This window comes from Macrotis lagotis, chromosome 2 (genome assembly GCF_037893015.1).
Source record: "Macrotis lagotis isolate mMagLag1 chromosome 2, bilby.v1.9.chrom.fasta, whole genome shotgun sequence".
Taxonomy (NCBI): domain Eukaryota; kingdom Metazoa; phylum Chordata; class Mammalia; order Peramelemorphia; family Peramelidae; genus Macrotis; species Macrotis lagotis.
This window is the reverse complement of record NC_133659.1, coordinates 192,287,906-192,306,055: the sequence shown is the minus strand read 5'-3', so window position 1 is coordinate 192,306,055 and position 18,150 is coordinate 192,287,906. Positions and strand designations below refer to the sequence as shown.

The 18,150-nt window shown below is 37.6% G+C and overlaps 1 protein-coding gene across 4 annotated transcripts in view; it reads left to right on the top strand.

Annotated features, from left to right (window-relative positions):
* SKAP1 (src kinase associated phosphoprotein 1) overlaps positions 1-18,150 on the top strand; it is a 401,607-nt gene that overhangs the window by 89,207 nt on the left and 294,250 nt on the right. For all 4 annotated transcript variants that reach the window (XM_074224177.1, XM_074224178.1, XM_074224179.1 and 1 more), the window contains one exon: positions 17,209-17,325. In XM_074224177.1, the coding sequence (XP_074080278.1) occupies positions 17,209-17,325 (117 nt within the window). The remainder of the gene's footprint in view (positions 1-17,208; positions 17,326-18,150) is intronic.

The window sequence follows — 18,150 nt, the reverse complement described above, 5'->3', positions numbered from 1 at the left end:
TACTCCTGACTCCAAGGCCGGTGCTCTATCCTCTGTGCCACCTAACCACCCCTCTACCTAAGTTTGACATCACAATAGATAACATAGACTAACTTATTATAAGTTTTTTGCTTAGTTATTTTTCAGTCATATCCAACTTTGTGATCTCTTTTTGAGGGTTTCTTGACAAAGATACTGGAGTAATTGGCCTTCTTTAGCTCATTTTACAGATGAGGAAATTAATGCAAACAGGGCTAAGTGACTTGCCCGGGTCATACAGCTAGTGAATGTCTAAGGCTGGATTTGAACTCAGGTTTTCCTAATTTCATATACTGTGCTCTCTCTGAAGATCTACCTACCTTCCACATTGCCTGAACCCTTTGTTTTTCAATAAATCTTCCTACACTTTGTTAAATGTGAAAGAAAATAAATTCTGTAGTTTCCCCTTCACATGCACATAAGAAATGAAACAAAGTGATTAATTCAATAAAGTAATACAGTTATTTAACCAATATTTCCTTGTGTGCCCTTGTTGGACTTCACATATTCTCCTGGTAGATACAAAAGGGAGCCCTATGGACTAGATAAGCCCAAAGATCCTGACAAGCTCTAAATTCTTCAGTTTACAAACCCAAACTCCTTGAGGGCAAAGTGATTTTATTTTTGTCTCTTTACTCTCCAGTTCCTTGCACATAGCTTTGTGTTCAGTCATGTCTGACTCTTCATGACCCCGTTTGGAATTTTCTTGGCAAAGATATTGGAGCGGTTTGCCATTTCCTTCTCCAGTTCATTTTACAGAGGTCATTGCCAGTCATCTTCTTGACTTTTGTCTTGCCACTGGACTCTAATGACTCTAGAAGAGAGAGTGAAGCAGATGACTTTGCACATCTCTATTCACTTAAATCTCATTCACGGGGATGGCTAGGTGGCGAAGTGGATAAAGCACCGGCCTTGGAATCAGGAGTACCTGGGCTCAAATCCGGTCTCAGACACTTAATAATTACCTAGCTGTGTGGCCCTGGGCAAGCCACTTGCCTTGCAAAAACCTAAAAAAAAAAAATCTCATTCATGAACAAGTCATCATCCTCATTATGTCATAGTTCTTCAAGATCAATTTTTTTTAATAAACAAGCATTTTATAAATAGAAGACTGAGGAAAACGGAGTTCAATGACTTGCCCCAGATCACTCAACTACTAAATGCCTGAAACTGGATTTGAACTCTGGTCTTCCTGACTCAGGTTCAGTGTTCAATAAATTGCACTCCAGCTGCCCTTTGTAAACAATAGGAACCTAATGTTGGCATCTTGATTGAATAAGGTTGAAGAAATCAGTGCTAATATTGTCTTGTCTATTTAATTTGTAGGGACATTGTAGGGTATGTGATTGATTCAAGGAACATTTACTAAACAAAGCACAATGGGAAGTGCACAGAAGATACTGATATAAAAGACTGGGTGCATGCCCTGATGGAGTTTACACTTTAATGGGGGGATGGGGTGGATAACAATCACATAATTTTAGAGTTGACATGTGTAGTTAGATACATAATCTCAGAGGAAACCTCTTTGTAAAAACTATTCATTCAGTTTCTGTTTGGAGAGTCCTATGAGAGGGAACCCACTTCCTAAGGCAGCCTATTTCAGTTTTAGACACTTCGGTGATTAGGGCATTTCCTTCATATGTATCTCTCATATGTATCACCTATTCCATCCTTGTTTAGTGTCAAACCAAACAAATCAACTCCCTTTGACACTTCAAATAATTGAAGTTACCTTCTGTTACCCTTGGGTCTTCTTTTCTCCAGGCAAAATATTCTCATTTTCTTCATATAGTATCCACTCAAGATCCTTTCCTATTCTTCTTACCTTTCCTTTGAATGCTCACCATGCTATCAATGTTTTTTTCTTAAAATGTGCCCCATAAAACTGAGTACATTTCTTCAGGTGTTAACTTATCAGGTCACTGTCAGGCTCCATTCCTTATTTTTAGAAGCTGTGCCTCTTTTAACATAATCTGAAATAACTCTCAGCCCCCCCCCCCCTTTATTTTGTTTTTAAAACAGCTCCAGCATTACACTGAACCTTTATAAGCTTGCAGTCTACTAAAATCTCCAGGTCTTTTTCAGACAAACTGCTCTCTAACCATGGAAAGTAGCTGGTGGTTCATCTTTAAAAGCAGATGGAGGCCTGTGAGTGGTGAAGACCTGAGTAAGCTACACTTACTAGCTATGTGACCTCTAAGCAAACCCCTGAACTGCTGTCTGCTCAGTTTCCCCAGTTATGGATAAAAGCACCTCAATTGTGAGGTTGTTGTGAGGAACAAATAAAATAATATTTGTGAAACCCTTAGTTCAATGACTAGTACATAGAAGGCATTTTATAAATATTTTCTACCACGCCTCCTTTCTTGCACTGGTTAAAGATGCTATTTTGAACCCAAATATTCCTAAGATTCAGACAATGTTACAGTCTCTCAAAATATTTTTTTTTGCATTCTGCCTGTTATCCAGTGTTTTGGCTATCTGTCCCATCCTTATAATTATCTGTAGATTTGATAAACTTGCTATCTATGCTATTATCTATTAATTAAAATTGTTAAACGGTATAGAATCAAGCACAGATCCTCAAGCTCCTCAAGTACAGACTTCTCACCGAGTTGATGTGAATGTGCTTTGAATGTAGTCATTGACCCAGTTCCAAAATCATCTTATTATATTATCCTAGTCCATATTGTTCTCTTTTCCATAAGAATGGCATGAAACACCTTACCAAATAATTTCCTAAAATCTAGATACAATATGACCAGTATTCCCTTGATCTTCCAGTTTAGTAAGCCTTTCAAAAAAGGAAATAAGCTTAGTTTGACGTGATCTGTTCTTTTTTTTTTTTTAGGTTTTTGAAAGGCAATGGGGTTAAGTGGCTTGCCCAAGGCCACACAGCTAGGTAATTATTAAGTGTCTGAATCCAGATTTGAACTCAGGTACTCCTGACTCCAGGGCTAGTGCTTTATCCACTGTGCCACCTAGCAGCCCCCATGATCTGTTCTTAATGAAGCCATGGTAACCTTTTAAAATTAGTTAATTAATTTTTCCAACTATATGCAATGGTTGTTTTCAGCAATCATTTTTTTGCAGAGTTTTGATTTTTACATTTTTCTTCCTTTCTCTGACCTCCCTTGAAAGAAAGCAATCTAGTATAGTCTCTATATGTATAACCATGCTAAACTTAGATCCATATTAATCATGTTGTGAAAGAAGAATCAAATCCAAATAGAAGAAAAAACATTAAAGAGAAAAAACAACATAATACATAAGACAAGTTTAAAAATAGAAGATAGTAAGCTTTGATCTTCATTTAAACTCCACAGCTCCTTCTCTGGATATGGATGGTATTTTCCTTTCCAAGTCTTTTAGAATTCTCTTTGATGCTGTTACTGTGTGTAATGTTCTTCTGGTTCTGCTCATTTCACTCAGCATCATTTCATGCAGGTCTTCCCAGGTTTTCTGAAGTCCAGCTCCTCATGATTTCTTATAGAACAATAATGTTCCATCACATTCATATGCCACAATTTGTTCAGCTATTCCCCAGTTGATGGGCATACCTTCAGTTTCTAATGCTTTGCCACTACAAAAAGAGCTTCTATGAATATTTTTATACATGTGGGTTTTTTTACCCTTTTTTGTGATCTCTGAGATATAGTCCTAGTAATGGTATTGCTAGACCAAAGAGTATGCCCATTTTTTTTGCTGCCCTTTAGGCATAATTCCAAATTGCTTTCCAGAAAGGTTGGATTAGTTCACAATTCCACCCAACAATGCATTGGTGTCCCAGTCTTCCCACATCCTCTCCAACATTGATTATTTTCCTTTTTAGTCATATTGGCCAATCTAATAGGTGTAGGTGGTACCTCAAAGTTGTTTCAATTTGCATTTCTCCAAGCAATAATGATTTAGATCAGTTTTTCATATGACTATAGATAGCTTTAATTTTTTTCATCTAAGAATTACCTTTCCATATCCTTTGACCATTTATCAATTGGGGAATGACTTGTTTTAATTTGACTCAGTTCTCTATTTATTTTAGAAATGAGTCCTTTGTCATTAACACTAGTTGTAGAAATTTTTCCCCAATTTACTTCATTCCTTTCAGTCTTGTTTACATTGGATTTGTTTGTGCAAAACCTTTCCAATTTAATGTAATCAAAGTTATCCATTGTCTTTTACAAAGTTCTTTATCTCTTCTTTGGTCACAAACCACTCCCCTTTCCATTGATCTGACATAAATTATTCTTTCATCTCATAATTGGATTATGATATCACCTTTTATGTCTACATCTTGTACCCATTTCAACATTATCTTGTATAGGGTGTGAGATGTTGCTATCTGCCTACTTTCCATCATACTATCTTCCAATTTTCCCAGCAATTTTTTTCCTGAGGTTGACTTCTTTTTAAAATTTTTTATTAATATTTTATTTGTTTTCCAATTATATACCATATTAGTTTTTGTAAGGTTTTGAATTTTACAGTTTTTCTCCCACCCTCCCTTCCTTCCCCCAACCCCCCACAGAAGGCTGTCTAATAATCTTTACATTGTTTCCATGCTATTCATTGATCAAAATTGAATACATTGAGAGAGAAATCATATCCTTGAGGAGAAAATATAATATTAGAGATAGCAAAACCGTGTAGTACATAAGACACTTTTAAAAGAAGTTGAAGGTAATAGACTTTGGTCTTTGTTTAAACTCCACAATTCTTTCTCTGGACTCAGATGGTACTCTCCATCAAAGATACTCTAAAATTGTCCCTGATTATTCCCAGCAGTTTTTATCAAAGAGTGAGCTCTTATCCCAGAAACTGGAATCTTTGTATTTATCAAACAGCAGATTACTATATAGTCATTTACTATTGTTTCTTTTGCACTCAATCTTTTCCACCTATCCACCATTTTTGTACATGTGGGTTTTTTACCTCTTAGCCAATACAGTTTTGATGACTGTTTTGTAATATAATTTTTTTAAAATTTTTGCAAGGCAAATATGGTTAAAGTGACTTGCCCAAGGCCACACAGCTAGGTAATTATTAAGTGTCTGAGACCGGATTTGAACTCAGGTACTCCTGACTCCAGGGCTGGTGCTCTATCCACTGTGCTACCTAATCATCCCTTTATAATATAATTTTAGACCTCATATGGCTAGACCGCCTCACAGTAACTTTTGCAATTATTGCTTTCTTTGTTGGGTACTCATTTGCCAACTTTTTCATGCTCATTCCAGAATTTTCTAGGAATTAAAATCAAGCCCACTGGTCCATAGGCTATGTTTTCTAACCCCTCCTCTTTTTAAAAAAAATAGAACATTTGACCTTCTCAAGTCCTATGGCACCTCTCCCATTTTTGATGATTTTTCCAGTATCATTTTTTTTTTTTTAGATTTTTCAAGGCAATGGGGTTAAGTGGCTTGCCCAAGGCCACATGGCTAGGTAATTATCAAGTGTCTGAGGTCTGATTTGAACCCAGGTACTCCTGACTCCAAGGCTGATGCTCTATTCACTGCGCCACCTAGCTGCCCCTTCCAGTATCATTGATAGTGACTTAGCAATACCATCTGTCTGCATTTCAAATTCAAATAGTACAAATCCTCCCTCAGACATCTACTGGGTGCATGATCTTAGTCACTTAATCTCAGTTTTCTCAGTTGTAAAATGTGAATAATAATAATAATGTCTAATTCACAGGATTATTGAAAATCAAGTCAGATAAAATATAAAGTGCTCCACAAACCTTAAAGTGCAGTAAAAAGATTAGCTAGCTATTATTTATTATTTTCCAATTCTTTTATTACCTTAAGATGTAGTACATCTGGGTCCCATCAGATGAATTCACTAGGGAGAAATAGGTGCTCTTTATTACCCCCCCCACCCAAAAAAAATTCCAATCTTCATCAGCCCAACAACCCATTTCTCTTTTTTAGTGAAAAATCAGCTCCAGTATAGAATTGACTCTCTTTGGTTCTTTTATCTTTTGAAGATTGAAACTATTACTCAGGCATAGCAAGAAGCCTGCTAAGCTTTTGGCAAAGGGAAAGCTCTAGCAGACATCTGAGAAATTGAAATCCCTCCTCACACAATATCATAATCTTTTGCCAGGCTTTTAATTTGTTTTTGAAACATTTTATCTATTTCCTCTAGCTAGGCGGTGAAATAGATAGAACACTGAGCCTGGAGTAATAAAGACTTGGATTCAAATTCTTCCTGATATGCTTGCTAGCTATGTGATATTGGGCAAATCACTTAAACCTTTGTTTGCCTCAGTTTCTTCAAATGTAAAATGGGCATCATAACAACAACTACCTTTCAGGGATATTGTGAGGATTAAACAAGATAATGTTTGTAAAGCACCACATTGTAGGTAGTTAATGAATACTTGTTTTCTTCCTTCCTGTTTGCTTGTTCAGGTAGTGTGTAGTATTCAATAGTGATGATGTCACTGCTAATTCTTCCTCCATTGATTTTTAGTTAACACCTGTCCACCATGCTTCCTCACTCTGGTTTCTAGATTTTCTCATTTGGGTATACTTCCTTAACAGACCTATTTTGAATAAAATATACCAATATGTAGACATTCCAGTCATGTGTTTCCACAGTAGAATACAGTGAATTTACTACAGTTAGCCAAATTTCAAAGGAAAAAGATTGAAGACATCACTTCCAAAGGAAGGAAAGTAGACCAGGCCTAGAGGAGGAAAAAGGGCCTAAATTTCCACTAGAAATCTGTGTAGTTACAGGCTTTATATTGATATTAGAAAAGTTTTGCACAAAATAGAGTCAGAACTTCTCGTTATTCAGTCATGTATGATTCTTTGTGACCTTGTGGAATGGAGCATGCCAGTGCTATTTGTGAGGCTTTCTTGGAAAAGATACTGGAGTGATTTACCATTTCCTTCTCTGGTGGATTAAGGCAAATAGAGATTAAGTGTCTTGTCCAAGATCATGCAGCCAGTAAGTATCTGATACACAATTTAAATTCAGATTTTCCTGACCCCAGGTACAGTGCTCTGTCCATTGAGACACCAGGTGCTCAAAGCTAGTAAATGTTTGAGATGAGATTTAAATGCACCTAATAATAGCTAGTATTTTTAGAGCACTTTTAAGCACTTTGCATATGTTATCTCATTTAGTCCTCACAATAACCCTGTGAGAGTAGGTGTTATTATTATAGCACCCATCTTATAGATAAGGAAACTGAAGTTGAGAGGTTAAGTGACTTGTTTAGGGTTACACAGCTTGTGAGGTGTGAGGCAAGATTTGAACTCAAGTCCTCCTGACTCCAAGTATTAGCATTCTTTCCCACTGTGCCACTGAATTGCCTAATATATATTCCATTAATGATGATGTTTGTCCTTTGTTCTAAAAGAAGATCACGACATCAGGGAGATGATGCCATAGCAAGTACGTGAATTGGATTTGAATAAGGAGGTGCTGTGCTAAATCACCAGTCTCATTTTCTCCTCTAGAATTATCTGGGTCCTGTGGCCAGATCTGAATCAGGACTACTGAAGATGGCCCTGGATGCCAAGCAGTGTGGGTTAAGTGACTTGCTCAAGGTCAATAAGTGTCAGAGGCTAGATTCGAATTCCCATATTCCTGATTCTAAGATGAGTGCTCTATCTACTGTACCATCTAGCTGCCCTATTCCATTAATATTAATATTCTATTTGATTCACATTTTCAGACCTGCTAAGTGCAATTTGTCCTGAATTCTGTTTTAAAAAATGTATTCTTATTAATTTAAATACATTCACGGTATCTGTGTATACTGTGTATATATATATATATATATATATATAGAGAGAGAGAGAGAGAGAGAGAGAGAGAGAGAGAGAGAGAGAGAGAGAGAGAGAGAGAAGAGAGAGAGACTCATATCATGGCAAAACACATGATAGACATATGAGAATTTATGTAGATGTGTCAGAAGCTGTGAGCAATTAGTAATTCTCCAAAAAGTAAGGGGAAACCAAGAAGTTATCTGGGAGTGATTAAGATGAGTTAATAATAGCAGCTTACATTTATAAGGCATGATAGTTTTCAGGGCATTTAAAAAAATTCCAATTTATTAAAATCATTGAAAAGAAAGGTCTCTTAAAAATAAAGCCAGATTGTGGCTTTGTGTGAAGTAGTGAGACATAATTAGGGATCAATATGTATAAAGACATATTGGAAATTATACAAAGTACTGTACCAGTGTTCGATTAGGAAAATTGAACATTTGCTTTGGGGACCAGGAAATTAGTATAAAGAGAAGAGGAAAATATCTATCTTTCTTCTGTTAATTTTGGAGGTGATAAAATGATTCTTCTAAGATCATGTGATAATCCAGGTCTTCCACCCTCAAATTAGTATCCTTTCTACCAGGGGGAGTTTATTGAAGTTTAGAGGGACCTTGTTTTGTAATGCCCCCCCCCTTGAACTATGCATAAACTCCCTTAAACAATATTCCCTACACAAAAATGACCAAAAATAAAATGAGCTATTCCTTGAAGTGGTGAGCTTCCCTCCAGTGCTAGGTTTATAGATTTGCTCCTTTGCCCTAATCATATTCTCTCTTACATTCTTATATCATTTGTGTGTGTGTGTGTGTGTGTGTAAATATATATATATATATCTATATATATATATATATATATATATATATATATATATATGTATTTATTTCTCTCTCTGTTCTGCTTCCTCTTTGGAAGGAAAAAAAAAGCAAGCTAAATTTTTGTTGTTTCTTTTTCTCCTTTTTTTAATCTCCCAGTTTCAACACACACACACACACACACACACACACACACACACACACACACACAGTCCCTTGCACAGAGTTGGTGATAATCAAAAAATGTTGAATTTATTGAGAAGAAGAAAGGACATAGATAAACATATAGTCAAACTTTAAGTAGAGTTGCCTGAAATGGGGAAATGATTTTTAAAAAATTTGCAAGTGCCAGAGTTTGTCATGCAAAAGAAAGTCTTTGAATCTGAAAACCTTAGAGAAATACTTATATCTATAACTTGATCGTGTTCATTAAATGACTTTACGGCATAAAGATAGGTGGAGGATCTGTATTTGTGAATTCATTTTTATAATTTTTAGTGAATTTTTATGAACTCTCAGTTCAGGAACCTCCCTCAACCCTCAGGTTAGCACCTTTTGTGCAATTTATAGTTTTAGAGAACCAAATGGAGTACAAGAGATTAATGGATCTGCCCAGGGTTATACAGTAGTATGTATCACAGGTGGCTCCAGGACCAACTCCCTATCCACCTCTCCTGTACTGTAAAGAACTAGAGAAAAATTGTTTCCAAAAGAGCAATGCTGACTTTGATCAACCTGTATTATTTGAAAGGCACATTTGTTTCATTTTAGTAAATTTTTTCATTTAAATAGGTTCCAAAATGGGGCAGCTAAGTGGTGCAGTCCTGGAGTCAGGAGTACCTGAGTTCAAATTTGGCCTCAGACATTTAATGATTACCTAGCTGTGTGGCCCTGGGCAAGCCACTTAACCCCATTGCCTTGCAAAAAACCCAAACAAATAAATAGGTTCCAAATCTTTACTAATATTAGACTTTTGACTGTTCAGAGATCTATCAACATTTAAACTCTAAATGCATGGATTATTAGACCTGGAAAAGATTTTATAGAGAGCATCCAACCCAGTATCCTCATTTTAAAGATTAGAAAGCTTAGGCTCAAAGAACATACCCAAGGTCTAACGTACTGTGTGACATAGGAGACACTGACACAGGATCTTCCAGTATGGTGTGCCTGCCTTAAAGAAGGTGCTATGCCTCTGTGAATAAAGCTGGATTGCCGTAGTTCAAAAGAAACATGAGATGCACAAATTTAGAGTCATTTCCACTCCAAATGTTCATAGGGACTACTTGTACTCAACCTGTGGTAGAACCTTCCAAGTTGTTTTTTTTTTTTAGGTTTTTGTAAGGCAAATTGGGGTTAAGTGGCTTGCCCAAGGCCACACAGCTAGGTAATTATTAAGTGTCTGAGACTGGATTTGAACCCAGGCACTCCTGATTCCAGGGCCGGTGCTTTATCCACTAAGCCACTACGCCACCCTTCCAAGCTGGTTTGTACACTGTATTCTGACCCTGAACTAGTGATGCCAATTGGTCCTATTTAAGAATGAAGGATAACAACCAACCAACCAACTACAAACTGGTAATAGAACAAGACTCCTCATTTCAAGTTCAGTGACCTTGGATTGAGATAAACATTACTCATTTATGGGATTATAGTTATTAAAACTGCTTCCCCCCCCAATATAACTTGCAAAATACCTGTATTTTTTAGCTTTGTTTTTTCCCTTTTGTGCTTAGGGGGAAAAACATTAAAATACTCTGTGCTGAGACAAAAAATTTTGGGAGCCCAGTGAAACAAGAGTAGAAATAGAAAGAGGTGAAAAAATAAAAAGAAGAAACATGTTAATAACTTCTAGGTAGAATTGCCTGACTGTCAAAGTACTTTCATGGGATCATGATTTGTAGATTTAGAGCTAGAGGTGATCTATTGCAATCCTTCTTTTACCCCCATTTTGCAGATGAGGAAACTGAGCCCCAAAGAGGCTACATGATTTGCAAAAGGTCACACAGGCAAAATATGGTAGAGATAGGGTCCAAATTCCTTTTCTCATATATAATAAATAAAGGAAATTTGTTTTATTTTTAAATGTATTTGTTTTCACATCATGATTTTTCCAATGTGCTTCCAATTTCTCATTAGTCTGAGTGGAAGCTTCACTGTGAGAGACTGTGGGTGGCATGAGCCTGGAATGACAGGCTGATCCTCGGAAAGCTCACAGTTTCTTTTCTGAAGTGAGGCCCATCACTGTTTAATTGTCTAGTTTATATTTGTTGCTCCCAACTGTCTGGCTCATTAATGCCACTAAGTTTAGCCTTTGCATCAGACCTAGGAATGGTTTAAAAAGCAAAACAACGTCAAACCTCGGAGGAGTTTTCCGTTTTTTTGGGGGGGGGGGAGAAGAGAGACAAAAAAAGGAGCAGCAGGAGAATTTCGATTTCTTTATAGAGCTTGGATAATGCTGCACACTGCAGCTCACCCTACTGGACAAACTGAAAAACTGCACTGGTCAGTGGCCTCTGAAAAAGAGAATTTTTCCATTGGTTGTGGACTGACACCTTCCTGTCCAATCGGGTGAGATATGTGTTTCATTTCATGAATATTAAAGAGCTCTGCCCTTTTGGTTTTTAGGATTCAGAGCCATTGTAGCAATGAATGTTCTGGAATATAATAGCCCAATCTATTGCAATATCGTCCCATTTCTGATCATCTTAACAGCATTGTCATCTCCTCCCCCACCTTTCCTTTCCCATCAACAGCACAAGTGATTTTTAAATAGCCTGTTAATTTTGCTCTTAATTTATGTAATTGGTAAACTGTATCCTCCTAAATGAAGGGGACTAATTTTAAGTTAAAATTTACTCCTTGTTCAGTCAAGATCAGGTTGATGCATCTCTTTAAAATGATGATAAATAGCAACTATTCTTTTTTCTGCTACATGTTAGCCCGTATATTCCCTTCATTGTTAGGGCATTGGGGAAAAAATGGAATATATGAGTTATGGATAGCTGTAGAAAAGAAAGGAGATGGACAGGAAATCAGGCAGCATTGTACAGAGAAGAATCTGAGACCTTCACCACACATGGATTAATCACAAGAGCTAACCACGCAAATCCAAATGGATATTTAGAAAGCAGTGAAGCTTCTAAGATGTTCTGTAGGAAACACCATACATTTTCTAATACATGAGTATGTGCAAAAAGGTATGTAATTTATAATGGAAATGTTGACAGGACCTTCGCCTTAGCATTGCAAACGTCCTGGGGTAATATATTTACATGTGAATAACATTTACATGTATGGATGCATCTGTACTGATCTGTCTCTCTAGTTGTATGTTCTGTTCAATAACTTAGACTAGTGGTTATAATAAGGAGTAATAAGCTGAGGCATTGTTCATCTCAATGCAGTTCAGCTTTGGGAAGTGTGTTACTGTTAAATTAGTCCATGAAAACCTGGCAATATTAACACTGCCAAGCATGAAAGCTAACAGGATTTGGATCAGAGACCTTTATTTGTGGCGTTTTAGTGAGGGCTCATTAGTTTAAAGAGGGAAGCTGTGTTTCTCATGGGCTCTTAGATATTAACTGGAGTCAGGGGCCTGTCCTTCCATCTATCCCCTCCACCAATCACCAGCACAAGAATGCAAACAGGACTCAGTTCACCTTGATTTCCTTATGCCTCCCAAAGATATTTAATCAAACAGTAGCAAAATTGGCTTCTAGAAATCTAGATGAAGAACTCTCCTTACAAAAGGAATATATCCATGTAAGGAGGTGACTGTTGATGTGGATAAATTCTTCATTACATCCCTCATAATTATTTAGAGGAGAAATGAAAGACAAATAAGTCGCTAACAGGTGTCAGAAAAATCTTTGGCCCATGGCATAGAAATAGGTAAATAAATCTTTGCGTTTTATAGGACTTATTTTTGGTTTTGATTCTCAAGTTTCTTCCTTTCTCTCTCATTTCTTTCTTTCTTCCTCCTTCCCTTCCTTCCTTCCTTCCTTCTTATCTTTTTTCCACCTTGTATCATTTAAAGGAGCCATAATCTCTTTGAATATTCATAGAAACATGTCTGGGGTACTATGTAAATAGAAATATCTAGATTATGATTGTTATACCCGCTGATGAAAAGTTATCTCAATTTCAGTCTTATGGAATGTGTTCTAAGTTCTAAATGCTGTTTTTCAGATTTTTCCATGTCTCTCTCCCTCCTTGTCTCTTTTCTCTATTCCTCCTTTCTTCCCTTCTCTTCCTCTTTTCCTTTTCCCCTTTTCTCTACATTCTTTTCTCTCTCTTTTTCCTTCTCTGGCTTCTTTTTTTTTCCTCTTCTCCTTTTTTCCTTCCACTCCCCCTTCTCCCATTTCTTTTTTTCCCTCCTGAAAAAAACAGTCATAAAGGTCTTTACCAAGGTAGTTTCAAGCAGGACTCCCTTCTTGGTTCTTAAATAGCACCTACATTCAGGTCCTGAGTGGTTTGCTATGAGTCAGACTAGTTACAAGGGGAATATAATCAGTACTTCATTTTCTCCCCTCTGTTTTATTTAGAATTGAATTAGGAAGTGGAAGGTTTTTTTTTAACAGTTTAATTCACTTCTCCATAAAGTTTATGGAGCAGCAACAGCTGGCTGACTCCCTGGTAAGGAAAAAAAAGCCAAGTTCTAGTGGCCAAGCTATTGTTTCTGAATTTAAAGGCGGGGGGGGGGGGGGGGGGGGGGGGGGGGGGGGGGGGCGGGGAGAGGAAACTCATTAGCTGTTAATGAAAACACAGGGAATTAAAACAAATAGCACAGAAACCCAAGCAAATAATTACCTTACACCTGACACAAAACTTCTCTCTCTTCCTACTCTAACCCTCAGAAATTCCCAACTTATCACTCTATGAAGCATGAATGAAATGTTATTTGACTTTCAGGAAAGAACAATAGAGCAAACATCTCCCTTGGAGGCCCCAAAACATGATACCTAGTGGAGTACCAATCCCTGGAAATATTAAATACAGTTTCATATGTCCAGTTCTTAAGACACTAGAGCAGAGGACCAAAATCCCAGCTAAAAGCAAGTGAACCTTTTCTCTGGTTCCCCAAATCTCATTTTGGTATAGACAAGAAAATACAAGTTGTGATTAATGAAGATATATGGTGGCGTGTTAAAATAAACATCTATAGAGAGCTAGATTAATTCTAAGTTGAGTTGTCGAAGGGATGTCTCTGTCTCCCGTGGCAGAGTGGATCTCCAGTGGGAGAGCTGCTCTAAACAAATGGAGTTCCTAAGTTCTAATTGGAGAGACACCGAGGGGAAACCTCTGTCACTATGGCTTGGGATCATTTATGTCAGATCCCACTGGACTGAGGAAGTAATCTCCTGGTCCTACATTAGCAGATACATAGAGAAATCTCGAAAGTGGAGTTTAGAATTAACAAGGCATGCTAACAGTCCTATAGTCTGATTGGTTGTGGGGCTTAAGGAGGTATAACCTCCATAATCACGTCAGCTTTTCTGTATACAGAATGCCAAGGATATATTTTTGCTGCTCTTCTCTTTTCTCTTTCTCTTCGCCTTAGATTGCTCAAGGGGCTTGTGCCCCTTGAAGTGGCACTGAGGATAACTCCATCACCGGAAACTAATTAAGCTTATGTACAGAAACCTCTTTTCAAAGTGTTCTGTGTTTTCCCCAGCCAGGGAGAGCACTGATCCAGGATTGGTGTTACTCTCGTGTGAGTTGTATACCACACTGTGTTAAGGTAACTGTCCTGAATTTAGATTTGGGGGCTTAAATGCCAGCCTTGGGATAATTACACTAGAAGCCACTGAAAATATCTGACTCATCCCCTTGCAGCTCATAGTTTGAGTGCCAGTTCTATATTGGTATTTGGGATAAAACTTCAGAATCAAGGGACAGCAAAAGGATAAAGAGCTTACCTCTGAGATCAGGAAGACTCATCTTCCTGAATTCAAATCCAGCCTCAGACACACTTACTGGCTAAATAACCCTAGGCAAGTCACTTTGACTCTGTTTGCCTCAGTTTCTCTTCGATCATAAGAGCTGCGGAAGGGAATGGCAAACTGCACCAGTATCTTTGCCAAGAAAACCTCAAATTGTGTCATGGAGAATCTGATACAATTGAAAAAAAATTACTTTAGAATCAAGGGCCTCTGTTGAGCTGTGCAAATCTTTGAGAGTCCAGCAGGTATTCTATGTGATAGAAGGTTTTTTTTTCCTCAAACAATGCAATTGTCAAACTTTGAGATAAATTAAATAATCTGGGACCTAGTGATTTATAAATTACTTTGAAAATTTGAAAATCTCAACTCAAATTCTATTTCTGCCATCAACATACTATGTGACCTTAAACAAGTCTCTTCCCTTCTTTTGGCCCCAATATCTGTTCAAAGGGAAGGAAATAGACCTAAAGATTAATGAAGTTTCATGTTAAAAAATCCAAGATTCTGTGACTATCCTGTATTAGGCAACCCAAACCTCTAGCTGGATTTTGCTTTCTTCTTCATTTCTTAAATGAATTTTGACCTAATCCAAAGGGAGAAAAAAATTCTTTCAAGAGAACAGACCTATCCGCTTGTCTGTATCCTGCCCAGCTTTCTCTGCAGATTGTGCTGGTAATGCTACTTTGGCAGTTCTGCTATGATATGAAATCTGAGCATATTATACCTCTGCCTGGTATTTGAGAACATTTCTAGTTAAAATGAAAATTACACAGTAGTGCCTCAGCCATAACTGTTGTGCTCTTGTATTTTTTTCTCTGCTCTTTAATGTCTATTCAGTATTATCCAATAGACCAGCTAGGAGAACATTCCTACTAAGTGGAACCCAGAGACTGGGCAATCTGTGAGAATTCTGGCTTTTTACCTTTTTCTCTGTAATAAACGCTTCAATTTCTAAGCCCTTCTCTTCTTTAGATCTCTCTGACTTTGTCTCCCCTTGAGCATAAGGAGTAGATTTAGATCAGATTGTCACATCTTTCTTCCAAAATGACAAAATAAGGCATCTACTGCCTCCCTCCTTCTTTGCTGGACTTTTCTACCTGCCTGGTCCCACCTTCTCCCCCCCCCCCCCCCCACTTGATTGCTGAACATAAAGCTTTTAAGGAGAACAATATCCACTCTTAGGAAATGTTTATTGAGTTTAGCATTGGAGATTGTGGTTGGGAATTAGTATTGGAGATCACAGCAAATTCAGCGGAAAATCCTCTTTCGATGTTTGCTGATTGTGAAATGAAGAGAGCAGCTGTTGCTGTCCTGTTATTAGCAAGCCAAACCTCTGTTTGGATGAGTTAAGAGAGCTTTGGCTTCCTCTCTCTGAACCAGCTACCATCTTGCTTCAGTCTTTTGAAGTAACTGCACAGCTGAGGTCCTCTTTAAGTGCTGATACTTTTAGAGCCAGAGGAAGAGGTTTGTATAAAAGTGAAAGTACTGAAATAAAAGTGGAAATGTTTTAATGGGGGAAAGCACTGAATTGGCAGGTAGGGGTGTTGAGTTTGAATTCTGCTTCTGCCTCTTACTATTTCTGTAACTTTGTCCAGCCACTTTTGTCTTTCAAGACCTCAGTTTCCTCATTTGTAATGTGAACTTGTCAGACCTGGAGTGCCTTCCAGCTTGAGAGCTAGGACACAAAGACTAAGCAATGTTTTCAATCCAGAACTTAACGATACCTTTCTTCCTAGGTATAGATGGTCTGCAGAAAGCACTTTGCAAACCTTAAGGGGCTCTCTGTAAATGTGTCTGTTGCTGTCATTATTATTATGACTTTGCACCGCAAATATTATCTCTCGGAACTTTATCAAAAGATATCAAAAGATCAGTGGAAATAAGAGTTATAGATATTACTTGTGACCAGTCATAGAATGAAACAGTTGTTTGCAGGGGTGTAGAATAACAACAGGAGCAGCAGCAGCAGCTTGCATTTATATAAAGTTTGCAAGGCACTTTGTATATGTTCTCTCATTTTATCATTACAACAACTCTAGGAGGTGGGCACTATGATTATCCCCATTTTACAGATGAGGAAACCAAGTCTGAGAAAGGTTTAGGGACTTGTCCAGGTAAGTCTTCCTGACTTCCGATCCAGCATTCTGTCAACTGTGTCACTAGCTGCCCCACAATTCCAGAATGCAGTGAAGTCACAGTTTTTATTGTTCATTTATTTTTCTTCTTGTTGTTCAGGCAGCAAGAAGGTGTTTTGAAGAATTGCAAATTATTCTATGCCACTTATCTCCTTAACATATACAGTTTAAATCTTTTTTTTTCTTTTTTGGCAAGGCAATGGGGTTAAGTGGCTTGCCCAGGGTCACACAGCTGGGTAATTATTAAGTGTCTGAGGCTGAATTTGAACTTCGGTCCTCTTGACTCCAGGACTGGTGTTCTATCCACAGTGCCACCTAGCTGCCCCCAGCTTAAATCTTAAGGTGTTTATATTTGGGTGCTGAAAGAGGCCTTCAAGAAGAAATAAAGAAGCTATTTGTGTACACAAGAAGAAATCTTCAGAATTATTTTTAGAAAATATTCACAATATATTATAAACCTGTTTCTTTCTTTTTTAAAAAATATTTTTCTTTCTTCTTTTTAAAGGAGATGACCAAACTGAAAATTACTTTGGGCAGGACAGTTCTGAAGACAATCCCAGTGGGACTCATGGCCCTAGTTTAATGTCAGATGCATCTTTTATGTCAGATTATCACGATGAGGGTAAGTGTCCTCCTTTCTTTCTGGGTTCCAAATGGCCTAATTCTGTTAAGTTTTATTCTTGCTCTCTTTGTCTCCTACCATTTATGTTCCCACTGAATTGTTTACAGAGATGATTGCTGGCTTTGTAGACCCACCTTCATTTGTTTTCCTAGATACCGGCCCTTTTGAAGAATTCAGTACTCTTGGAGTTAATGGTGGTCAGGAAAACACTAATTCTATACTGGGGGTGGGGAGATGCCATATTGATCTCTTTGTATAAACTTGAGCCCCAAAGCCAGGTGAATATTTGAATGTAACAAAGCCCATGTTGCTATTTTTATGAGGCTCATCGCCTTTGCCACATTGTCTGAGAATTGAGAGCCTTCCATGCGTGATTAATTGGGACCACTGAGCTCAGTGAGCCATGATAAGATATCACCTAAGTCAACTAAGCCATGACCTTAGGGAAATCTCTTACTGGTGGCCTATCCTGGTATGCCGAGTATTCCCAGAACTTGGCAGAAGAATCAAGATGATCTAGGATACTAAAATGAAAGCATGTGGACCCCTTATGGATGTGAAGGGAAAATTGAACAGATAATTTCTTGTTTCTTTTTTACTAGCCTTTGTTCCTTCTACTTTTTTTTCCTCATTATGATTTTCTTGAGATTTAGTTTAGCTTTTTCAAATGACTTTTTGGACCAGATATTAGCATATGCCATCTGCTCCCTTCCCCCATCTCCCCATCTCCTTTAGTGTTTTTTTTAATTCTTTTTTCACATATTCCCTTTTGGTTCATTTAAGTGGTCCCTTTGACAGTTCAAACTGTTGCATTAACTGATAATT